Source organism: Eriocheir sinensis, chromosome 32 (assembly GCF_024679095.1).
Source record: "Eriocheir sinensis breed Jianghai 21 chromosome 32, ASM2467909v1, whole genome shotgun sequence".
Lineage (NCBI taxonomy): Eukaryota > Metazoa > Arthropoda > Malacostraca > Decapoda > Varunidae > Eriocheir > Eriocheir sinensis.
This window is the reverse complement of record NC_066540.1, coordinates 2,476,030-2,502,685: the sequence shown is the minus strand read 5'-3', so window position 1 is coordinate 2,502,685 and position 26,656 is coordinate 2,476,030. Positions and strand designations below refer to the sequence as shown.

At 44.2% G+C, this 26,656-nt stretch overlaps 2 protein-coding genes across 2 annotated transcripts; one reads left to right on the top strand and one right to left on the bottom strand.

The window, feature by feature from the left end:
- Window positions 1-6,664: 6,664 nt before the first annotated feature.
- LOC127006459 (cell adhesion molecule 4-like) lies at window positions 6,665-7,819 on the bottom strand. Its single transcript, XM_050876408.1, has 2 exons — window positions 7,662-7,819; window positions 6,665-6,977 (listed from the first exon to the last, which is right to left on the bottom strand). Exons 1-2 carry the CDS (start codon window positions 7,790-7,792, stop codon window positions 6,830-6,832), a joined length of 279 nt encoding a protein of 92 aa, XP_050732365.1. The 5' UTR covers window positions 7,793-7,819; the 3' UTR covers window positions 6,665-6,829.
- A 7,308-nt stretch (window positions 7,820-15,127) lies between these two features.
- LOC127006409 (uncharacterized) lies at window positions 15,128-26,087 on the top strand. The gene is made up of 8 exons (XM_050876363.1): window positions 15,128-16,105; window positions 16,246-16,421; window positions 16,530-16,745; window positions 16,872-17,218; window positions 17,348-17,567; window positions 19,070-19,179; window positions 25,566-25,667; window positions 25,979-26,087. Exons 1-8 carry the CDS (start codon window positions 15,718-15,720, stop codon window positions 26,085-26,087), a joined length of 1,668 nt encoding a protein of 555 aa, XP_050732320.1. The 5' UTR covers window positions 15,128-15,717.
- Window positions 26,088-26,656: the final 569 nt, after the last annotated feature.

Below are 26,656 nucleotides of genomic sequence, written 5' to 3'. Positions count from 1 at the left end.
TTGCCCGGTGTATCCGTGTGTTCTCCCACTATAGATAGTAAGAGGGATTTACCGCCATATGCGTCCCGAGCCTTAAATTTTTTTTAGAGCATTTCACTGAACACTCGGACTCCATCCCTGTCTTTACTGATGGCTCTAAATTGGATGCTGGAGTTGGCTTTGGTGTTGTGTTCCCCTCCTTCTGTCGGGGAGGTAGTCTTTCTTCTGTTGCTTCTGTATTTACTGCAGAGCTATCTGCAATAGTCCTCTCTTTACAGATTATTTTTACCCTTCCTGTGGATTCTTTTATGATTTTTAGTGATTCTCGTAGCGGTCTTTCTGCGCTGGGCTCCTTTACTCCCTCTGTTAATCCTCTAGTTTTATCTGCTCTCGAGTGGATGTATTTGCTCAGCAACAGGGGATATCGCGTTGGGTTTTGTTGGGTTCCAGGACACGTTGGCGTACACGGGAACGAGCGAGCTGATGGACTTGCAAGGGAGGCAGCAGCTAGAGCTGCCCCTCCTAGTGCTGTCCCATGTTTCCAGAGATTTGTGGGCAATTCTTGCCAGTTGGCAGGAGAGGTGGAATGCTCGGGGTGGGACTTCTAAAATGGGAGAGATTACCAGGACTGTGTCAAGTCCTAGGTCATACGAAAGTGTCCGTGACCGTCGCTTGCAGACAGCCTTGACCCGTATTCGGACGGGTCATACGCGTCTAACACATGGTTACCTCATGTCCCGGGGAGTGCAGCCTTATTGTGCTGAGTGCTTGGTTCCCCTGACCGTGCGGCACTGGCTGGTCGAGTGCCCCAGTTTGAGGGACCTGCGAGTGCGATACCTGTCGCAGTGTCGGGGAGAAGACGGATCATTCCGTCTCTCGCTGATGCTGGGAGGGAGATGCCTTTCCCCGGGACATGAGGTACTTTTCTTTATGGAGAAGGCTGGCCTTCTCCATGAGTTATGCCCGTTTTCTGTGTGATTTGTTTCGTCTCGTTTTGTTTGGCTTTGCTCTTAGTTTACTTTTTAAGGTTCCTCTTTTAGCCCTTTTAGTTTAGTTTTTTTTTTCCTTTTCTAGTTTTTAACTCATTGAATGCGGCGCCATATGACCCTGGCTGTTGCGGCGCCTAATTTAAATCAATCAATCAATCAATCGCTCCTCTGCCCAGCCCGCTGCTCTGGTGTCCTCTACGGTTTCCGCCCGGCCCTTTGAAGCTACTGTTATTACGTCCCATAATAGATTTTCCCTTTTGTCCTGTGATTCTGTCGGGTCACCTCCAGGTTCTGATGGGGCTTCTCCGGCCTCGTCCCAGGTGATGCATTTTGAGGTACATGCACCTCACATTGCTTCGCCGAGGTCCGCCAGAGGTATGAAGAAGCGACATCACGGTTCTACAGATTCAGTTGAATCTGTGCCGCCAACTAAGATTACTGTAGGTATACATGATTCTGGGGTCTCTCAGGAAAGGCCTATGGAGGAAGATGCGGAGGCTCATATTGAGCATGCCGCGACCCCCTCTGTTCCAGTTCATGTTGCTTCAAGTGGTTTTCCTGATCGGGATATGGAAACTGAGGAATCCCTTGGAGACAGTGTTGGGAATCCTCCCCGCGAGCATGTAGCTTCGGGGAGTGGTGTGCGGTCTGGCTCTAGTAGTGCGGCGTCCGGAGGGGGCGCAGGTTCCTTTGCTGGGTCCCTCGACCCAGCTCCTCTCGGGTCCCAGTCTCCTCTTCTCGTCGTATTACCGTACCGAATCAGGTGGGTAAAAGGCAGTCTCTTTCAGGGGCACGCCTGGAGCGCACTCGAAAATAGGCATCTTCCGACTCCTCCAGTGGAATTGTAGAGGCCTACGGGCCTCGTGGGAGGAACTCCGAGCATTGATATCTCGGTTTTCTCCTCCTTGCCGTTGTTTACAGGAGACAATGCTCGGAGACTACACTCACTAGTCGTCCTGGGTATCGTGCCGTTTACAGTACCCCTAATCCTGGACAGGGCCACCATGGTGGCACCGCCATATTCGTTCGCTGTGATATCCCTTCTATCCCATTACAGCTTCACTCAACGTTGCAGTCTGTTGCTGTTAAAGTTTATTTGGGCAAATTTTATACATTATGTAGCCTTTATCTCCCTCCCGGTGTTCCCGTTGACAGACACGATCTTGACGACCTGGTGCAGGAACCTTCCTCGCCTTTACTTTTATTAGGGGATTTTAACGGTCGCCATCCGTTGTGGAATGATGGTGCTACCAACCCACGCGGACTTTTAGTTGATTCTTTTATTGATGATCAGTGATTAGAAATTTTAAACTCTGGGGAGGTGACACATTTTCATTGCCAGACTGGTACTTTCACTTCTATAGATCTTTCACTTTGCACTTCTAATTCTCTTCTTGATTTTCGTTGGCGGGTCTTATCGGACTTGTATGGCAGTGACCACTCTCCAATTTTATTGGAACACATTGATTCCGTACCACAGTCACGCCTTTCTCGCTGGCGTCTAGATAAAGCAGGCTGGCAGCGATTTACGGAACTTAGCTCCTCTCTTCGTCCGTTGGCTGACTTTGGAACTTCTGACGAGGCTGCATCTTATTTCACTGATGTCCTACATTCTGCAGCCCTTCAATCCATCCCCAGGACGTCTGGCCGGTTCCCTAAACGTCCTGTTCCCTGGTGGAACGCTGCTTGCATTACTGCTGTGCAAGAGAAGCGTGTTGCATTCTCTCGACTTCGTCGTCACCGTGGGGACCCCCAGTGTTTGGATGCTTTTCGGCGAGCGCATTTCCCATTCCCATTTTCTCTCTCCGAGTTGAAGACGGCTTTATCCCAGTGTCATGATTCCTCGCCAGGTCCAGACGGCATCCCTTATGCTTTCTTACGCCACATGTCTGACTGTGGTTTTACATTTTTATTGGATCTTTAAAATTTCATTTGGCGTACCGATGATTTTCCATCTCTGTGGAGTGTGGCTGTAATTCTTCCCATTCTGAAGCCTGGGAAAGATCATCTCCAAGCAACTAACTATCGTCCTATTTCTTTAACATCCTGCATTTGTAAATTGATGGAGAAGATGGTGAATGTCAGGCTTATGTGAACATAAGAACATAAGAACATAAGAACGCAGAACATAAGAACGCAGGAGTCTACAAGAGGCCGGTAGGCCTGTACGAGGCAGCTCCTTTGACCTTAAGCTCCCGTGTATCTAACCCCACCTAATATCGCTGTCCATGAATTTATCTAATCTATTTTTGAATGTGACAATTGTATTGGCACTCACCACATGACTGCTAAGCCTATTCCACTCATCCACCACCCTGTTGGTAAACCAATTTTTACCTATGTCCCTGTTGAATCTGAATTTATCCAGTTTAAACCCATTACTTCGTGTCCTACCCGGTTCTCTTACCAACAAAACCTTATGAATGTCTCCCTTTTTAAAGCCCTTCATCCATTTATAAACCTCGATCATGTCTCCACGCACCCTTCGCCTTTCTAGAGAATGCAAGTTTAACTGTTTGAGTCTTTCTTCGTATGGCAAGTTTCTCAACCCATGAATCATCTTAGTCATCCTCCTCTGCACCGATTCTAACATTTTGATATCCATTCTATAGTAAGGTGACCAGAACTGAACCGCATAGTCAAGATGAGGTCTACCTAATGCTAAATATAGTTTGAGGAAGACTTCGGGGCTTCTGTTGCTTACGCTCCTTGAAATAAATCCTAGTACCCTATTAGCTCGATTTCTAGCTTGAATGCATTGTGCCCTTGGACGGAGATCAGAGCACACTAAGACCCCTAAATCCCTCTCGCACCCAGACCTGCTTATGAGAGTCTCATTTAAGCAATAGTTATGTGAGGGGTTGTTCCTACCTACACTCAGAATACTGCACTTCCCTACATTGAACTCCATCTGCCATTTATCCGCCCAGTCATACAATCTGTTGAGTTCACCTTGGAGAATACTAGCATCCCGATCCGACTCAATTACTCTACCGATCTTGGTATCATCTGCAAATTTACTAACATCACTACTAATTCCTGTATCTAAGTCATTGATATAAATAATAAACAAAAGTGGACCTAATACCGAACCTTGTGGGACCCCACTCGTAACACATCCCCAGTCAGATCTTTTACCATTGATTTGCACTCTTTGCTTCCTATTGCTAAGCCACGCCTTGACCCAGTTCAAAACTTTACCCTCTACTCCGTGAGCCTGTAATTTAAGCAACAGTCGTTGGTGAGGAACTTTGTTAAACGCTTTACTAAAATCAAGATAGATTACATCATAATTTTCATCTGTCAACCGCCTCAAATACTTTATTGTAGAAGGACAAGAGATTGGTGAGGCATGACCTACCTTTTGTGAACCCATGCTCCGAGTTGTGAATTAAGCTATGTTTCTCTAAATGCTCCCGAATGTTCCTGGCTATTATGGACTCCAGCATCTTGCCTATAACCGATGTTAAGCTAATTGGGCGATAGTTTGAAGCAACTGACCTGGCCCTCCTTTTTAAAAATCGGCGTCACATTAGCTACTTTCCATAGGCACGGCACATAGCCAGTATTTACCGACATCTTAAAGATGTCGGTTAGTGGGTCACTGAGTACATCACCTAATACCCTCGGAAATATCCCGTCAGGACCTGGCGACTTGTTCTTCTTAAGCTTATCTATCTCATCCTGAAGTACTTGCCTGGTAATGATTATATCCCTCAATTTGTCGCCATCCCCGCCCTCGTACACCTGAACTCTTTCCGGTATAGTCGTTCGATCCTCCTGTGTGAATACTGAAAGGAAGTAGTCGTTCAACAATGTGCTCATATTTTCGTAATTTTCTACTAGCTCCCCTGCGTTTGTTTTCAGCGGTCCAATTTTCTCCCGTGTTTTTGTTCTATACATCTGAAAGAAGCCCTTAGGATTACTTTTCGCCTCATTTGCTACTTTGATCTCATAGTTCCTTTTTGCTATCCTGGTGTTTTTCTTAACTAATCTAGATAGTTCGACGTACCGGCCCCTGAGATGTGTTTCACCATTCTTTATTTTCTGATAAATTCCCTTCTTTAACCCTATCTCGTGTTTTAGTCCACGAGTCATCCACTTAGGATCATTGTTTTCTTTTCTAAGTGTTCGCTGTGGTATATGCTGTCCTTGCCCCTCTACTATTACTCTAACTAAGTTATTGTAAGACATTTCTACCTGGCTCTCCAATCCGCAGTTCTGGCCCTCATGAATCCCTAAATTATCCCAGTTTACACCTTCAAGATGTCTTCGAAGCCCCTCGTAATTTGCTCTTCTGAAATCTGGCACTAACACTGGGTTTGGTTCGCGGGTTACCGCCCAGTCTAAGCTAAAACGGACCGTTCTGTGGTCACTATTTCCCAAATCTCCGCCCACCTCCAACTCACGTAGCAAGTTCCCATTATTGGTTAGGACTAAGTCTAATATGTTATCTCCTTTGGTAGGGTCAGTAACTACCTGCTTTAGGAAATTATCTTGTATAACTTCAAGAAAGTCCTCGGCTTCCAGGTCACCCACTAGGTCTTCCCAGTCTATATTCCTATAATTAAAGTCCCCCATTACGCAGACATTTCTACTCATACTCGCCCTGCCAATCTCCTGTAGTAATATACTCGTGTCCTGCCTGTTAAGGTTGGGTGGCCTGTACACAACTCCTAGAGTTAGTTTTTCTTTCCCTTTGTAAACGTCCACCCAAACTGATTCTGAATCCATGTTAGTTTTGACTGAATTGTTAACTAAACATTTAAGTGAGTCTTTAACATATAGCGCAACTCCACCTCCCTTTCTGCCCCTTCTGTCTTTGTGAAACATCTGATAACCCGTTATTTCAAATTCTGATCTAAAATTTCTATTAGCAGTGTCTATCCATGTCTCAGTGATCGCTATTATGTCAAAATTTTCTGAACAAGCTTCACCCCTTAGTAAGTCAATCTTGTTTCTGAGGCTCCTGTTGTTAGTATAGAAGATTCTTAGCCCGTCCTCTGCTACTCCCCTAGAATTACTTCTAAGCTGCCTGGTTATGTTTTGAGCTAGATGTCCTCTCCCATTACTCGTCCCATTGCTCACATTACTCCTCCCCCCCTCGCCTATACTGAAAAATCCCTCAGGGTACCAAGTGCTCGCTCAAGGGAGTCTGAGAGAGCCTCAACACCCTTGAACGTCAAGTGTATCCCGTCACGGGCGTAGAGGGCGTCGTTGCCTTCTAAGATATAATTTAATACAGAGAAATGCCATGCAGGGTAGAGGGTCGAGCACTTGCGATATGAACATTTTGAGGCAGCGCTTAAACTAACTGTCAGCAAACTATCATTAACTTACAAGAACTAACGAAATTAATAAAGTTTTTTTCCACACACACAACTCCATAACAAAGACTATAAATAGAAAATTCTATGACGACTTGCATCAAACTAACATACGTGTACTACTAACACTTCTCTTTTGCTAACCTAAGTTACGTTACGAAGTCTATATCAATCGTAAATCATAAATAGCATTTTACGTATCTAAATAATCCTAGACTACTTGAATAACAAGCCGAGAATTAGACAGAAAACTGTTGGTCTCATATAGTGATTACTAGAGTGGCCAAAAGAGAGGTCAATTTCGGAGGGATAAATTAAATAGTGAGTTAAATAGGTGATTTAGAATTGGTGTTGGCAGTGGTGGTCATGTCCTATCTCACTGTGTCTTATGATTAGGTTAAGTGGTAGCAGTAGTAATGGTTGTCCGATCCCAAGAACTGACAAGAGATAAGTTAAACAGGTGAGTTAGCATTGGTGTTGGCAGTGGTGGCAATGGCCCATAACATGCAGGGTAGTCAAGGCGTCATGCAGTGGTCAGTTGGCGGGGACACTGGTGGTGCGCTTGGCCGGCCGAGACTCACTCCTGGCGATGAGGGTGATAACGTCGTACGAGCTCCTTCCCGATGGCAGCCCGGCCTCGCACTGATAATCCCCGCTGTCCTTCACCTGGATCAGTGGCAGCCTGCACGGAGATGTTTTGTAGCCTTAGTTGAAAGGGATATCCAGCATACCAATACCACGTGAGAAACACTCCACTATCCACCACACAGGCAGAGAAAGACCTGGGAGTGTATGTTACCAGGCTATCAGTGAAGGGATATCCAGCACACCAATACAACATGGGAAACACTCCACTATCCACCACACAGACAGAGAAAGACCTGGGAGTGTATGTTACCAGGCTATCAGTGAAGGGATATCCAGCACACCAATACCACATGGGAAACACTCCACTATCTACCACACAGACAGAGAAAGCCCTGGGAGTGTTTGATACCAGGCTATCAGTGAAGGGATATCCAGCATACCAGTACCACATGGGAAACACTCCACTATCCACCACAGAGGCAGAGAAAGACCTGGGAGTGTATGTGACCAGGCTATATGTGAAGGGATATCCAGCACACCACTACCACATGGGAAACACTCCACTATCCACCACAGAGGCAGAAAAAGACCTGGGAGTCTATGATACCAGGCTACCAGTGAAGGAGAAATCCGTGCCAGTCGCGGCTGACGGGTTAAGAAAATGTGAGAAATCAAAGGGAGAGAAAGAATAAAAAACTCAAAGTATAGAAAAATGAACCCTAAAAACGCTAGAAACAAACAGAAAAGTGAAAGTACGTAGATAGGTCACGGCGCCTACCTAAGTGTGTTCTCTCTGGCCAGGGCGTTGGGCGGGAGGCGGCCATTGATGCGGCTCCACCTGACGTCGCTGGGGTTGATGCCTGAGGTTTCGCAGCGCAGTACAGCCGTCTGGCCCACGTACAGCGTCATCTCGGGGTCGATGGCGGTCAACTCCGGCCCCTCTGAAAGACAGTGATGACGATGATGAGGTTTGAGGATACGAGTAGAAAGATGCTGTGGTTAGGGGAGTGAAGAGAAGATAAATATATAAAATGTGTTAACGACTTTTAAGCGTTATTTTTTAACGTGGATTGTGTTTAGTGTTATATTTAATGTTTAAGACGCGAACTGCTATCTCACGTCAGATTAGTTGAGTGATGTGTGGCCGAGCGGTAGTTGTTATAAGTTCACTTTAGTTCACTTTAGTTCTCTCTCTCACAGGGTAAGTACAAATACAAAATGTATTTTAACTATATTAACAGTTGTACACAAAAGTTTACAGTTTCCGTGAGAGAGTCGCACGAAATGAGAGACAGCCACACCGCCACAGGGCGCGGGGCAGCGAAGCACCGCTCGCCTGCCCGTCACCCGTCTTCTCTCCTCTTCTCCACGTTATTCGCCCGTTTTATTTGCTTGTAGTTCGTCCGGAAGGGTGTGGGTTCCGGTTGATGACGGCTGATGAAAGTCATCATTTGCTGATCCTAGTGTCAGTTCATCACAGCTTCCCACGGCCAAAAGCACGACGTGTTGTTAAACATCCTGTTGTGCGACACCGACCGGGTGTCGCCACACGTACAGTCATACATTCACATGTACATTATAATATACACATTACATCGCTCGGTTCCCTAAAAGTCGCGACCTCGCGACTCACCCGACCTTTAAAAGCAGTGTACCTACCCATGTTACAGTCGCACAACGTGTACTAGTTAAACGAAGTCCTGTTATCGTTGCATTGAAAAAAATATATACAAGTCAGAGCCCGCCTAACGATACAACATCGGGAAATGCCAATGATAATAAAAATAATCATGGAAGTAACAAGAAATGGGCAAAGTACATACAGGGCGAGGTAAACAGGGCTAGAGTCGTGGACAGGGAAACTCAGTACTATTCCGAGAAAACAAAATAATAGCTCGAAAAATTATTATCACGATACACCCTAGAAAAATAAATTGACTAAATTGTCATTAGGATACATGGCAATGGAGCTATTTGGAATAGTAAAAAGAAAAAGGAACAATCCTTGAAGATCTGCAACAAACTGAACCTTCGAGTCACACCTTGACACAAAACTGTCGCAGAGAAACACTCATCCGTTGGGTGACAATTAATTGCTAGTGTCGTTACCCTCGGCACGCCTTCGAGACGGGTGGGGTTTACAACTATAGATAAGGTTGTCTGAAAAGAGGTAATGTTATCCGTAGAGTCTCCTAATAGTTACAATGTGATAACAAGGACAAGACTGGAGAACCTTAGAAGCATCGGCAGTCAGCACCACTAACTCCTGATACTCCGTTTTTCAGGTCTACAGTACTATAAAAGAAAATCCTGTCACCAAGTTGTGAAATCACTGTTGTAACAAATCTCACTGAAATATATAATTTCAGCATAATTGATTAAAGTATTTCCAGCATTAATAAACATCAAATCAAAAAGACATATTTCCACCTATCCCCCGATCGTAACGAACGTGGATGACTGACATCTGTGACGCCAAAAATAATTCCCGTAACGGGTAACAGTGATATGTCAAGCAAAGGGTAAGTAAGACTTGTCTGCTTACTTCCAAAGCTTACAGGTATTAACATGCTGGTTACAATAAAACTTAGGGACAGCATCTGCTCTAGTTTAGTTAAGTCTGTCATTGCAGAGAAAAATGTCTGTTTCAAGCAGAAGCACATGAGGTTCAAGTTAAAAAAAAAAAACCTATCCCTATGTTAGTTTGCACCCTCGGTTATTACGGCTCAAAAAAAAAAAAAAAACTTTAGAAGACTGACTGCCTTGCATCAACTCAGCAATAAGAGAAAATAGTGGGTTAGAGTGAAAAGTATTACTCAAGCACTCCCCTCTCGCATGAAAAAGAGGCAGACAAAAGCTCAGGAACCAAACATTAGTAAATGCGAGGATGCAGGTTATAGTCGTGTATTGGAAAGATAGACAAAGCAGCGTCAAGCTGAACCTCAAGCCGGCGCTAGTCTTTGGAGACGATCACTATGCATATTCTGTGTATTAAAAAAAAATAGATCGTAAAGCTCAAATTTCCGTCCACCTATTTATCTGACTATTTCTGCCTAAACCACGGGTAAAAGAACACACCAAGGATTTTTTTTTATTTTTTTATTACCGCTGGTGACACCCAAAAAGGTTTAGGTCAGAGGGTTGAAGGCCCCCCTCCCCGGCGAACGTGTCGACTGCAAAAGAAGCTTCAAAAGGACCCAAAATTACTTTGTGCCATAAAAGTTGGCTGATAAAACCGTGTAGGTTGCCAGTGGGGTTGTAGTCAGGGGATACTGCACTCCTTCGAAGAGGAACTTTAAGGACAATTATGTACACAAGGAACTCTAGTAATAATCCAGCATTAGCTACAGAAATGGTTTCTCCATCTGTCCAGTTTCCTTGTTTAAAACACGAGATCAAATCAGTAGATAGCCTATAGGAGTCTACTGGCCTGTTAAAAAGGCCACTCATTTGCACAGTGTCCACAGCAAAATGTATACCCTTTACGAGGCTGTGTTGCCCATCTTCCCCAAATGTGTCAAGAAAAAGTGACCGAAACGCATCATAAGCCTTCCGGCCTGTGAACGCGCTCCTGTTTATGAGGGCCGCCGTTCCCGTTCCCGGGATTGACCTTCGAGCGGCTGAGAGATATTTCACCTCCCGGATCTGACACGAATGAAATGTCCATGACAATCTCACTTTGAAACAAGAAGTCCCTGCCGAATAATCTGCCTCCCTATTACCTGCGAAAGGCCTAACTACTGTTGCTGTTAACGGGTGATTAGGGGCAGAAGCCATTGTGGGATTAGTAAGGTAAGTAAATACCTCTTGGTTGCCCATGCAGCGTAGAAGGGGAAGGAGGCACCCTCTGAAGACTGCTACAACTCCTTACATGAGAACAGTTACCGTTATCCTTGACGGCACTGTTCTTTCTCTCTACCCACCCCTCATAGTCCTCGGTGAGAGCTTGTAACTGCGGGTCAGGTTTCTCTGCCATTAAAAGAGTTACCAGTAAAATGAGGAGTAAAATGGTGAAAGAAAAAAAATATATTGCTGCAAAAATAATTAAAGTAATAATCATTCACCGCTAAGTATGTGCTCACTCCTCCCCGATGCTTTTAAAATGCATAATAAAAGAGGAAAAAGAAAAATGAGTGAGGCCTAGCAAGACAAAACTTCTCCACTGTGAAATAAAACACACAAAAGAAAGGAGAAAATAAAATGAATGATTATACATAAAATGCATAACAACGTTACTCAAGAAAAATATTAAACATTCACACGCCAGACAAATCAACAGCTGAAAAATCTAATAGATTAGATACGGCCCCACACGCCTAAACACGTGAACATAATAATAGTAATTCACCAGAAATAATGTTACAAGTGGTGTAATTACTGAAACCGTATCAATGAGTGTCAGCTAAAATGTGTTAAAAACCTCGAAAACAGCAACTCGATGCCCCACTACTCAGCACGCTCGCGTCCTTCGCCTCGCCGGTGGCTGGGGCAGGGCTGCAGGGGTGGCAGGGTCTGCCGTCACCCGTCTGGTAGCGGGGAGGGTTTGGCGGCGTGCAGACTATATACGCCCACCAGTCACCCTCAAGGTCCGAGTTGCCTGGGGAAGATAAGTGCGCACCTACGACTAGTTGTGTCGTAGGAAGAAACAAGTGCCGAGACACCTCCAAGGAAACTTGGTTGTGCGAGGCGGGGCGCGCGGGTTGTGTGGGTTGTGCGGGGCGGGGCGGGGCGTTGCCCTCGGGTGTGGCTGGGTGCTGACTTGACGCTCACGGAGCAGGAAGATCGCGCGCTGCCTCAGCAGAACGCTAGGTACACGCTTAACTGTCTCTGCCCTCACACACGTAACTGAAGTTACGGTTGAGAGAGATATAACAATTTGGAGTAGTTCGTAACCACGCTGCACACCATTTATGTTAACGACTTTTAAGTGTTATTTTTAACGTGGTTGTGTTTAAATGTTACTTTTAATGTTTAAGGCGCGAACTGCTATCTCACGTCAGGTCCGATGTACTGTTGCCTGCTTTCACAAGTTGATTGTAGTAGGTGAGATAACACAATAGCCTTTTAGTTGGCCGAGCGATAGCCGTTATAAGTTCACTTTAGTTCACTTTAGTTCTCTCTCTCACAGGGCAATACCAATACAAAATGTAATTTTAACTATATCAACAGTTGTACACAAAGTTTACAGTTTGCGTGAGCGAGTCGCACGAAATCAGAGACAGCCACACCTCAGGGCGCGGGGCAGCGGAGCACCGCTCGCCTGCCCGTCACCCGTCTTCTCCCCTCTTCTCCAAGAAAAAGTCTGTTTTATTTGCTTGTAGTTCGTCCGGAAGGGTGTGGGTTCCGGTTGACGACTGCTAATGAAAGTCATCATTTGCTGATCCTAGTGTCAGTTCATCACAGCTTCCCACGGCCAAAAGCACGACGTGTTGTTAAACATCCTGTTGTGCGACACCGACCGGGTGTCGCCACACGTACAGTCATACATTCACATGTACATTATAATATACACATTACATCGCTCGGTTCCCTAAAAGTCGCGACCTCGCGACTCACCCGACAAATGAAAATGATAAGGGTTGATTCTTGTTTAATGTTATCCGAGTTTCTTTTATTTTGAGACGCTAGAAAGATGGTGATTAGGGACGTGATGCAAAACAATAAATAATATGCTGGTTAAGGGAGCGAAGGGATGATACATGAATGAAATAAATATAATAAAGGATTTTTTGTTTAATGTTGTCAGTTTTTTTTTTTATTCCGAGACGCTAGAAAGATGGTGATCAGGGTAGTGAAGCAAAAAATTAACAAAAATAAATGATAAAAAATATATAAATCGTGGAGTGAAGAAAGTAGAGATAAATATGAAAATAATGAAGGTTTCGTGTTTTCGTTTAATATGATCCCAATTTTGATTATTCGGGACGTTGAAAAGATGCTGATTAGAGTAGTGAAGCAAAACAACAGCAACAACAACAACAACAACAACAATCATATATATGCATTTGTACGTGGAAAACATTTTAATTCATGAGGTTTAAATATCTGTGAGAAGAAGAAGAAAAGCAAACAGGTACATAATATTAATGAAAAACAAAAAACATACTTATTTAAAAGGTTTAACTGTCTGTAAGAGGGAATTTAGGTAAGGTAAACTGCTATACAAATTTGCAATGATGAACAGAAAAAAATATACTGATGTAAGAGGTTTGGATTTCAATAAGAAGAAAATTACGTAAAAGAAATTTACTATATATGTACAATGAACAGAAAGATATATTAGTCCAGGAGGTTTAAATTTCTGTAAGGGGGATATTAAGTAAGGTAAACTGCTATATATATTTACAATGATGAACAGAAAAATATATTAATCCAAGAGGTTTGGATTTCAGTAAGAAGAAAGTTAAGCAAAGAAAATCACTATATATTTACAATGATGAACAGAACAGAATTATGTATTAGTCTATGAGGTTTGGATTTCAGTAAGAAGAAAATTACGTAAAATAAAATCATTATATATATGCAATGGAGAACAAAAGATATATAAGTTCCGAGAAGTTTGAATCTTAGTAAGAAGATAATTACGTAAAAAAAATCCCTATATATTTGCAATGAAGATCAGAAAAATATATAAGCTACGAGAGGTTTGAGTTTTACTAAGAAGAAGAAAAGTAAGCAAATAAAATCCCTATATATTTACAATGAATAACAAAAGACATATTAATAAAGTGGTTTGAATTTCTAAAAGAGGAAACTTAAACAATGATACTGACATATATTTACAATGAAGACACCAGCGGAAGTGTCTTATCATACCGACAACAGGAGGTAAAGAACATCTCTATCATACCGACAACAGGAGGTAAAGAACATCTCACAAACCAACAAATAAAATCAGTTTCACGAGCCCACAAAAAAGTCGACACATTCAGAGGGACTTAACTCGGCGTAAATCAACATGGAAAGGGAGCACGTTAACATTCATGAAGGTAGGAATGCGAAATCTTAGAAGCCATTTGATTTAATATTATTTGATTAAGGTTTCAGGGCAAGATCAACCACCTAGTCTGGACCATAGGGGCTGTGTGGTCTGAATATCTGTATAAACCTATATAAATTGTTTAATCCAGGATTCGAACCGCCCCTCTGCAGACGGAACGTACAAACAAATATACAACCGCAATGCTCAAGATATGAAAGAAAAAGAAAATACATATACGTGAATCTTAAAATATGAAGAAAATATAGATATACATACATAAATCATTGCCTAAGGTTTACAAGTATCGAAAGAGATGTTAAAAATATTGGAAAAAAGAATGTATGGAGTTCACAAATACCAGAAATACAAATCAATACACAATCAGAGCTAAAAATTAAAAAGAAAGAGAGAGATTACGTATACACATATATTTTCCCTGACACCCACAAAAACAATATGAGAAAAAGATTATGTAAAGGTGTCCCTGAGGTTTACAAATACCAGAAATACAAAAGAGATTACGTATGCACAAACCTTTCCCTGACATCCATAAAAATAATATGAGAAAAAGATTACGTAAAGGTGTCCCTGAGGTTTACAAATACCGGAAATACAAAAGAGATTACGTATGCACAAACCTTTCCCTGACATCCACAAAAATAATATGAGAAAAAGATTACGTAAAGGTGTCCCTGAGGTTTACAAATACCAAAAATACAAAAGAGATTACGTATGCACAAACCTTTCCCTGACATCCACAAAAATAATAGGAAAGAAAAAGATTACGTAAAGATGTCCCTGAAGTTTACAAATACTAGAAATACACATCAATACACAACCAGAGCTAAAAATCAAAGAGAAAAAGAGATTACGTGTACACAAACCTTTCCCTGACATCCACAAAAATAATAGGAAAGAAAAAGATTACGTAAAGATGTCCCTGAAGTTTACAAATACAAGAAATACAAATCAATACACAACCAGAGCTAAAAATCAAAGAGAAAAAGAGTTTACGTGTACACAAACCTTTCCCTGATACCCCGAAACGCCACAAAATATTACAACATAAGCACCACCACCAACAGCAAAAGGAGTAGACATAGCCCAGACAACGCACGTCAACACCCCAATACTGCATGAAATCCCGTACACTAGAAAACCCTCCCTCCGTTACCGTGCGACTTGTGTCTCCGCCGCCGCAAGACACGTTCTCATCCTTGCAGTCGTTGCAGTCGCACTCGCCGTCGCATAACAGCCTCTCTTACAACAGCCCGTACGTGGGGTTACGTGCGGTTTGCGTCCAATTTTCGGGAGAAAACGTGGGTAAACGTGCGCGAGGCGCACTTAGTCTGCACGTTTATTCATGTGCGTACGGCCACCGCAGACGCCGCGGGGTGGAAATTGTCCTGCACATTATTTCTGCGGCCCGCGCGCGTGCAAACAGACGTAGAGGGGGTTGTGCGATGGCCGTACTTACAACGCACAATGTGTGCACGTCCGACGTATCTCTTTTGGACCCATTTCTCACCACTTTTTGAACTTCAAAGGAGGTGTAGCAGTTTGTTGATTTTCCTCGTTCCCTTTTCTTGTCAGCGTACCTTGAAATGTGGCCTAGAACGCACGGCGCACGCGCGTTGCACGCAGGCAAGACGCACGGCATGCGTACGCAGCAAGTGCGGGATGAGTGCGCGTGCGCACTCACAGCGCGCTGTGAATGCGTCGAGAGTACGTTTTTTTTCCAGGCGTCCGCGCGTGTGGTATATAAGCTGCGCGCACAACGTGCTCACAAAGTTTAGCCCGCAGCAGCCCCGCAGCAACAACACCGCTCATTTCAACATTGTGCATCTTGGAAATGGGTCCCAAGAAAACTGCCAGGGTGGAGGGGAAGGGGAAGGGGAGGGGCAAAACATCAAAAGCAAGAGAGGAATCTGAGGAGAGACAGAGAAGGGAGGCTGATGAGGCCACAGCTGAACCTTCTGATGAAGAGGAGCAGGCACCACCACCACCACCACCAGAGGGAGAGGATGGCAGTGAAAGTGATGTAGGCAGCACTGTGTCCTTGGCCACGGGGAAGAGGAGGGACCTCGGGTCCTATAACTTCACTGCTGAGGAGGAGCGCACCCTCGTCGAGTTCTTCCGCGACCATGACTGCCTGTATAATAAGGGGAGTGACAACTACGCCAACTCCCAATACAAGAGCCGTCTGCTGGGTGATATGGCCCGGGAGCTGAGGTGTGAGGGTGAGAACAATTTATATATATTTTTTAATACAAGCAATGCTTGTATGCAGTGCACTGTTGCAGGTATTACCCTCACTGATTAACAGTGCACAAAAAAAAATCTCACATATTTACGTCGGTTTTTAACTTTTGTTTTTCAGTGTCCAAGATCCTGGGTTGGTTTAAGAACCAACGAACAGCGGTGGGGAAGCTGATGAAAAATGGCAAGTCTGGCCAGGGCGCAGAGGTCCTCTCCAGGAGGAAGAAGTGGCAGCTGTCCTCCTTTGCCTTTCTCCGCCAGCACATCGTCCCCCGGACTTATACACGGGATACAGGCGTAAGTGTTGGGTATTTTTTATTTGTGTACATGTTCCATACCTACCCATCAACATGATACATGTACTTTTTTTTCCATGCATATTTATGAATGTTTGCAATGTTTCAGATCCCTGGTACTGAGGCATCCCAGGAGGAGGAGGACGAGGAGGGTGGCCGAGATGACTCTGGACTGACAGCCCCAGACGAGGGCCCACCCTGCGGGGCCAGTGAGGCAGGATCCACTACTTCCTCCCTGAAGAGGAAGAAGCGCACCCAGAAGCTTGATGAGGCCCTCATCCAGTTCTTGAACCGGCCCCGCCAGTCTGACAGCCTCAAGCAGTCGGTGAGTATAATTGTTTGGCATCACATGGTAATATAAATTCTCATGTGAATGTACTCTATTAGGCTGACTCTGTCATTTTCATTGCCACATAATAATGTTTGCATGTTTGTTGGTGTATGTTTGCAGTTGCAGCTTGACCTGAGTGAGGAGAGGGCGGCGTACATGGACTGGTTGCGTGCCCGAGTACGGAAGATTCCAGAAGACCGGTGGGAGGAGTTCAGCGAGGCATGCAATCAGCTGGTCTCCTCATTCTTCCGGCCCTCTGCCACCGTCACCACCACAGCCACAGCCACCGCCCCTGCAACCACCATCACAACTTCCTCCCCCCGGCGCCAGCAGCAGCAATGTTGGCCACAGGCACAGTGGTCCGCACCCTCCCAGCCACAGTGGTCCGCACCCTCCCAGCCACAGTGGCCCCTCCCAAGTCAGCAGCAGTGCCGTCAACAGTGGCCTCAGCCATCCCAGCAGCAATGGTAATGATATGCTGTGAAATGCATAAAATCATTACCCGCAGCTTGATAGTTCTGAGACAATGAATACTTACATGTCTGAAAAATAAGCTGTATGTAAATGTTGTAACACATATAAATGTATTGTTTCAGGTCCCAGCAGTCATCGCAGTGGCCTCGGCCCCCACAGCCCTCCTCCTCCCAGTGGTCACAGCCCTCCCCCTCCCAGCAGCAGCAGTGGTCACAGCCATCCTACTCCTCCTCCCAGCAGCAGTGGTCACAGCCCCTGACCTCGCAGGACCAGCAGCAGCAGCGGGATGTGGAACGGCCCAAGAGAGCGTCCAGCACTCCTGTCACATCCCCTCCCTCAATGGTAATTGTATTTACACGTACCAGCACCCAAGTTGTGCACTCCATATATTTGACAACACACATTTGTTGGATTTTATTGTCTATTATCATGTGGCATAATTGCAATCATTGGTTGCATTTTATATGACTTGCTTCATGATTTTGAATTGTGTCTTCTTTGGTTTATGCAGCTTAGCTAATTGCCCGACATCAGCCTGCCGAGTGGCCTCACCTCAAGCTTCATTGGCATGCTCGCTCAAGCAAGACCCTTGACCACGCCTGTCAACCCAACCCCACCAGAAGCACCGGAAGCCAGTGACAGTGACCATGTGGACAGTGTGTGACAGTGACCAGTGATTTCTGTGGACAGTGTGTGCCTGGGACCAGTTATTCATTATGTGGACAGTGTGTGCCTGGGACTAGTTATTCATTATGTGGACAGTATGTTCCTGCCTTGGTGTTACTTGGTGCTTTTGTAAAGGTGTCTAATAAAGTTTTCAGGCAGACATAATATCTTGTTGATATTCTGTGTTCACAATAAATTTGGTGGCCACCAATTTTAATAACTAAAAAAAAATACCCCCAAACCAACCCAATTTTAAATCTAATAGAAAATCCCCAAACCTTAACAATAATCATTTCATAGCCCCCCAAAAACTTTAGAAATTACTTAACCCCTTCACTGCCCTACTGCAAGATTACCTCCAGCATATTCTAAGGATACTTAGTTTACATCCAGCTTGTCAGAATTTGGAGGGCTGGCTTGTGAATATTTTGTGGTCAAAATTTCAACAATTTGGTGTATCATGGGACAATATAACATGGCCAGGTCATGTGTTAGGGGTCTTGGCCCCCCATGTTCCTCAGTGTTAGGAAAGCTGGGTTTTGGCCTCTCACAATTATTAAGTGTAGCTTTGAAGGGGTTAAAAAAACCCGCAAACCATCTTAATCTTTAGTGTGAAATAGTTTATTATTTACCAATAATGTCCTAATATATACATCACAAGCACTTCCGAGTTTTCAAAAGCTACATGTTCACAATATGTCATAATATATACATCACAAGCACTACAGAGTTCTCAAAAGCTACATGTTCACAATGTGATCTTGCCATGGCAAACGTCCAATGTCACTGTTGTAATAGTCACTCAAGTAATTGCGCTGCACTTTTCCTTTATGGTTGGGTCGACCAGCCCCCCTTGCATCATTCTCAGTCAGTACGGCATTGGCCCGCCATGCCCCAGGAACAATGTTTCCATCATCATCTTCCCTATCCACCTCATTTGGCTGAAGCCTGGGGTGCCGTTGACGGATGAGGTTGTGAAGAGTAACACTGCATTCCACAATGTTTGTGCATGTCAGTTGGTGCTGCTCAAGACAGGTCAACAGGCACCTCCAGCGATTGGCAAGAATGCCAAAGCCATTCTCCACCACACGGCGAGCCCGGGAACAACGGTAGTTGAAAACTCTCTCTCTGTGTGTCAGTCCTCGGAGTCCATAAGGCTTAACCATCCATGTCCGAAGGGGAAATGCATCATCCCCGACCAGGAAATATGGCATGTCACGGTCATCACCGGGCAGAGGTTCACGGTCGGGCCAGGAGAGTGTTCCTGCCTCAAGTGCTGGGCGCAGACGTGAGCCATTGAACACTCCAGCATCAGATGCCGAGCCTGGGGCACCAATATTGCACCACAAGAATTTGTAGTCAGCATCAACAATGGCCAGAAGAATGATGGAAAAGTAGCCCTTGTAGTTGTAGTAGATGGACCCAGTCTTCCGTGGTTTTCTTATCTCAATGTGCTTTCCGTCTATAGCACCTAGGCAGTGATGAAAGTTCCATCTGGTAGAGAACTTGTTTGCCACCTCACGCCATCCATCCGTGTCCTCGGGCATGGTGAATACTTCTTCCTTGTATTCATCATATATGGCTTGGCACACTTGTGGGATGAATAATGATATTGTGCTGTTGGCAACCCTGAAGTCGTACTCGAGGCTCTTGTAGCAGTTTCCTGTTGCTAGGTATCGCAGAGTTATCACCAACTTCAGACCAGGTTCCAAAGGGCGCCGGCTCCTTGACACACAGAAACAAAAGTACAAAACATTAAATGTATGAACATATGTTTGCCATTTTGGGAATGCTGTTGATGTCTGGTGTTTTTTATAATTACCTTGGTCCCTTGGTGATACGCTGCGCTACACGTTGAAGGATCTCTGCAAACAAGTTGCGATCCATCCTGATGTACCCAAAGTAGTCTCCAGCTGATTCCCGGTCGAGCTCTTGAAACAGTGTGTCATACTGTCCCAGCATGGTACGTCTCTGCAACCACGGTTTCACCCAAAATCTTCTCTCTCTCCTCTCTTGGGCAATGCGATTGCGAGCATAAACTGCCACTACAGCGTCTCTGTCTTCTTCATCCTCGTCATTCTGTATCTGTTGGATATGATGCACCAATCTCCTTGGCATTCCCATGGTACGAGCAGAATGATTGCATGATGAGAGCATCTCAGGGTTTATATAGGAGACGCGAGGGAGCGGACAACGTGCTTACAACGTACTCAACATGCACGTACTGAGTGCGCACCGTACTCACCCCGCACGCATGCCGCACGTTACACGTGGGGCCGCACGCAGTACGTGCGGTGTATGCACTTATACCGTACTCATCTCGCACGTCACACGTAATACACGTGCGCCCCACGCAACCGCAAGAAAATAAAAAATCACGCACTACTGCCGTACGGCCCGTACGCTGCCAGCACGTAGCAAGCGCTGGCCATGCACTTCCCAAGTAGCTACCCCTGCTGGCCCCACGTCCTCCTGCAGACACCAAAACTCCGGAAAAATCGCAGAAAACGTGCGTCCCAAAACACGCAGGCCGGACGCCGGCCGGTTGTAAGAGGCTTAAGCTAGAAGAAATAGCAGGAGCCGTCGCCGCATTTGAAGGAATCGGAACACGCGCTCTTGTCGAATATGTCATCTGCCGTTCGCACGATACACAGCGTGGTTAGTGGGACATTGGGGTCACTTAATGATACACTGGAACCTCAAAAATAAAATAAAACGGACAGGCAATATCTACGTAACTTATACATATAATTACGGTATTTATTACAAGTCAAGTATTTAGTGTTTCTTTTATATAATTCAATGGCAGTGACTTAATTCTTCCCATGAGAACACTAAAGTAGTTGACTGGTATACCCATATAAGGCTGATAGATGCAGCTTCAATATACAACCTATGCCCATTCCTGCTCAGAACACAGTCAAGTTACTCCATAAATGACTAGTATAACACATCCCCTTGTTGATTACTTTCAGGGACAGCACACAGTTAAAATATTTCTGATACACACACACACACACAAAAAAAAAGGAAAACATTCTTGACACAGTGCTGTAAAAATATAAATAGATAAGGACACACACACACACACACACACACACACACACACACACACACACACCAAAAAAGGAATAGTAATGTTTGAAAAATAAAGAAGAATAGATGCAAGTGGAAAGTAGTGTGAGTGAGACCAGATGATGTGTCAACTCAGATCATAAAACAGCATAGAAAACAACTTTAAATTTTGCTCAAGAATAGCCTACCCCCAAAAACAAAGTGTCACTGGTCTCTCTCTCTCTCTCTCTCTCTCTCTCTCTCTCTCTCTCTCTCTCTCTCTCTCTCTCTCTCTCTCTCACCGTAGCAGTCCTTTTCATCGCCTGCGTCACTACAGTCAGGTATCCCATCACACACATTGTTCTTGGCTATGCACTGCTTGTCGCTACACGGAGAGTCATCACAGGCTGACGACAACATCACATACACAACACAGTGCTTATGTAGAGTCATGGCATTCATAGCTGGGCGTTATCGCGATAAGTTATCGCAATACTTTATCGCTGATAAGAAAATCGGGTTATCGGCCATCCGCTACTTATTTAAATATATATCGGTATCTGCGTTACTTTTGTAACCAAACTAGCGATAATCGCTATTTTTTCCGCCTCAGAAAAAAAACGTTGTCTCCTTCCTACTCCGCATGCGGGGTATGAAATATCTTCGGTGAAGAGATTTCATACTTAGTTCAACATTAAAACACTAGGTTGTTTTTTTATGTTAGACTCAAAAATCACTATATCAAAGAGATAAATCATTTAACTTTGCCTCCAAAAATGATTATTCACTGCCTTAAATTTGATATTCAATATTCGTTTGTGAGCATGCCATGGTATTGAAGGCACTCGGTGTTGTGTTATTTGGTGTCCCATCGTCAAAAGCTGGCACTTTTGTTTACAAACACTGGTCTCTCGTGAACTACGCATGTTCAGACCGGTAAGCGTAGCCCTGTACAGTCTCACAAAGCTTTTTAACACATTAAGAGTTGCTGGAAGGCTGAATCAGACATACAGTACCACCATCCTCGCTGTTTCTAGAACGACACTCTGTACATATAAATACAACTCGTACAGAGTGTCGTTCTAGAAATAGCGAGGATGGTGGTAGTGGTACTGTATGTCTGATTCAGCCTTCCAGCAACTTTTAATTACGGTTAAAAAGCTTTGTGAGACTGTACAGGTCTACGCTTGCTGGTCTGAGCATGCGCAGTTCACGAGAGACCAGTATTTGTAAACAAAAGCGCCAGCTTTTGACGGTGGGGACGCCAAATAACAGAACACCAGTTCAGGCGTTTCTAGTATTACCGTCCATAGGTGCGTGTCAACGTGTGGTTTTGTAAGTTTTCTAAAATACAGAATGAAAATTTTAATTCATCTACATGTATGTTTTTTATTTGAAATATCAATATACTATCGTTTTCGCCTATCGGACTTACTTCTAGCTAGTATCGGAATTGTGGATTTATATCGGTATCGGTTATCGGTTATCGCCTATATTTGTGTCGTCTCCAGTTAACGAATATCGGTTATCACCGATAAGGTTTTCCATTATCAGTTATCGGTTATCGGGAATAAGGTTTTCTGTTAACGTCCCCAGCTATAGGCATTCTAGACTTTACGTGAATGTGTCAACTGAATATGTATGATAGTGATGTGAGGGGCGGAAGGATCTGAGAATACCAACCCAGGTTCCTCACTACCCCCATGCACGAAGGGTTCAAAAGGCTACTGAGCTGAAGGGAAGTTGTCACAATAATACAACATAACGCACTACACTACAAACTACACTATACTTGAAGAGGAGTAAGAGTCCATTAATACCCCCACAAAGGGTTTAAAAGGCTACTGAGCTGAAGGGAAGTTGTCACAATAATACAACTTGATGCACTGCACTACTCACTACGCTATACACTTGAAAAGGAGTAAAGGTCCCTTAATACCACCACAAAGGGTTTAAAAGGCTACTGTACTGAAGGGAGGGTGTCATAGTACCACAACATGATACACTACACTAAACACTACAGTACACTTGAAGAGGAGGAAAGGTCTCTTAATTTAATGCTAGAAGGTGAAGTTAAGTTTTTTTTTTTTTTTTTTACAACAAAGGATGCAGCTCAAGGGCACAAAAAAAGAAAACTATAATAAAAAAAAGCCCGCTACTCGCTGCTCCCAAAAAAGAATTAAAAGAGGTGGCCGAAAGAAGGATTAATTTCGGGAGGAGAGGTGTCCTGATACCCTCCTCTTGAAAGAGTTCAAGTCGTAGGCAGGAGGAAATACAGATGAAGGAAGATTGTTCCAGAGTTTACCAGCGTGAGGGATGAAAGAGTGAAGATGCTGGTTAACTCTTGCATAAGGGGTTTGGAGAGTGTAGGGATGAGCATGAGTAGAAAGTCGTGTGCAGCGGAGCCGCGAGAGGGGGGGGAGCCATGCAGTTAACAAGTTCAGAAGAGCAGTCAGCGTGAAAATAGCGATAGAAGATAGAAAGAGGGGCAACATCGCGACGGAATTTAAGAGGTAGAAGACTATCAGTAGGAGGAGGAGAGCTGATGAAACGAAGAGCCTTAGACTCCACTCTGTCCAGAAGAGCTGTGTGAGTGGATACTCCATACGAGGGCGGACAAGGCCCCTGTAAATGGATAGCAACTGTGCAGGGGAGAAGAACTGGCGGAGACGATACAGAACGCCCAACCTCATAGAAGCTGATTTAGCAAGAGAGGAGATATGAAGTTTCCAGTTGAGATTTTGAGTTAAGGATAGACCGAGGATATTTAGTGTTGAAGAAGGTAACAGTTGAGTGTTGTCGAAGAATAGGGGATAGGCGTTTTGAAGATTGTGTCGAGTTGATAGGTGGAGAAATTGAGTTTTTGAGGTACTGAAGGACACAAGGTTCCTACAACCCCAATCGGAAATGATAGCAAGGTCTGAGGTTAAGCGTTCTGCAGCCTCCAGTCTGGAGTCGTGTACTTCCTGTTGTGATGGTATTCTATCGAAAGAAGTTGAATAATGCAGAGTGGAGTCGTCGGCGTATGAGTGGACAGGACAGTTTGTTGTGGAAAGAAGGTCATTGATGAATAACAGGAAGAGAGTGGGTGATAGGACAGAGCCCTGTGGAACGCCACTGTTGATAGGTTTAGGGGAAGAGCAGTGACCGTCTACCACCGCAGAGATAGAACGGCCGGAAAGGAAACTGGAGATAAAGGAACAGAGAGAGGGATAGAATCCGAAAGAGGGCAGTTTAGAAAGCAAAGACTGGTGCCAGACTCTATCGAAGGTTTTCGATATGTCTAGCGCAACAGAGAAAGTTTCACCGAAACGGCTAAGAGAGGATGACCAAGAGTCAGTTAAGAGAGCAAGAAGATCGCCAGTAGAACGCCCCTTGCGGAATCCATACTGGCAATGAGATAGAAGGTTAGAAGTGGAAAGTTGCTTTTGAATCTTCCGGTTAAGGATTGATTCAAAAGCTTTAGATAGACAGGAAAGTAAAGCTATAGGGCGGTAGTTTGAGGGATTGGAACGGTCACCCTTCTTAGGCACAGGCTGTACAAAGGCATACTTCCAGCAGGAAGGAAAGATAGATGTTGATAGGCAGAGACGAAAGAGTTTGACCAGGCAGGGTGTCAGCACAGAAGCACAGTTTTTAAGGACAATAGGGGGCACTCCATCAGGTGCATAAGCCTTCTGAGCGTTGAGGCCAGAGAGGGCATAGAAAACATCATTTGGAAGACTCTTAATAACAGACATAAAGGAGTCAGAGGGGGGATGAGTAGGAGGAATATGCCCAGAATCGTCCAGGGTGGAGTTCTTAAAGAAAGTTTGAGCGAAGAGTTCAGCCTTAGAGACAGATGAGACGGCAGTGCTGCCGTCAGGGTTAAGGAGAGGAGGGAAAGAGGAAGAAGTGAAATTGGAGGAGATATTTTTGGCCTAATGCCAGAAGTCACGGGAAGAAGTAGAAGAAGCAAGGTGTTGACATTTTTTGTTAATAAAAGAAGTTTTGGTAAGTCGGAGAATAGATTTGGCACGATTCCGGGCTGAAATATAAAGGTGTCACAGTTCTACAACATGATGCACTACACTATACACTTGAAGAGGAGAAAGTCCCTTAATACCACCACAAAGGGTTCAAAAGGCTATTGTAGTGAAGGGAAGTTGTCACAGTACTACAACATGATACACTACACTAAACACTACAGTACACTTGAAGAGGAGGAAAGGTCCCTTAATTTAATGCTAGAAGGTGAAGTTAAGTACACATTAATACCCCCACAGAGTTTAAAAGGCTACTGTACTGAACGTAAATTATCACAATACTACAAAATGATACGACACACTACACTACACTGCACTACACTACACTACACTATCATAAACACACTACCATGCACACACCAACAAGAGCTGTCATCTGCGTTACTGCAAGACCCCATAGTAAGAAGGAATAGGCTATCTTCACGCTATACTACTCCAGGCAGTTCAAAAAGGCTATTGTACTAAACACACTATCTACACTAAGGAGAAATAGATAAACACTCTATCTCTATGCTACGCTATAAAGCCCCACAAAACCATTAAATTCAATATGACCCTATGATACAGGTTACTCAGAGCCCATTGTCGTTTGCAGCAACAATAACTACGTACTCTCAGACACTTTCAGAAGCACAAGCAATGGTTTCCACGTGGACAGACAGGCCCACAAAACCATGAGTATGACCCTTCAAAACAGGTTACTCAGAGCTCATTATTATTTGCAACGAGAATAAGTACATACTCTCAAACTCCTAGAAGCACAAGCAATGGCCTCCACATGTACCCTGATGCAGCTAAAGCCATTAAACTGAATATGACCCTCTGAGACAGGTTACTCAGAGCTCATTATCATTTCCATCGATAATAACTATGTACTCTCAGACTCTTAATTAAAAGCACAAGCCATGGCCTCCACGTGTACCCTTAGACAGACAGACCCACAAAACCATGAATATGACCCTTCAAGACAGGGTACTCAGAGCTCATTATGTACTCTCAGACTCTTAGAATCACAAGCAATGGCCTCCACGTGAAACCTGATGCAGCCAAAACCACTAAGACTGAATATAACAAGGGCAATACAGAAGTCAAGGGAGAGAGAGAACAGGAAGAATGACATGAAAGAAAGCATCACAGACTCACTGAGCATAAAATAAAATAAATAATGAATGGAAATGTAACAAAAACTGGCAGGAATATGTAATTAAAGAAACTAAAGAGAGGAGAGATAGAGTGAGGAGGAGAATAGAGAAGAATAAAGAGAGAGAGAGAGAGAGAGAGGAAGTGTGAAGAGAATGAAGCGGGAGATTTACATAGATTTACATAGATTTACATAGAAAATCAGACCACACAGACCCCATGGTCCAGACTTGGTGGTCTGTCCTTAAACCTAAGTGATTTTACATTAATCAGAAGACTCCAAAACGTTGCATTTCTACTCTAGTTGATATTAAGTTGAAGGAAGTGACGGTCGAGCTTATTTTTGAAGGAGTCAATCGTGTTACACTGGACCACTGATGGTGGAAGCTTATTCCATTCTCGCACTACAACGTTGGTGAAGAAAAATTTGGTGCAATCTGAATTTACTTGTCTACATCTGAGTTTTACGCCATTGTTCCTCGTGCGCAGACTGTCATCGATCATAAACAATGTTGATCTGTCTACATTCGTGAAACCATTAAGTAT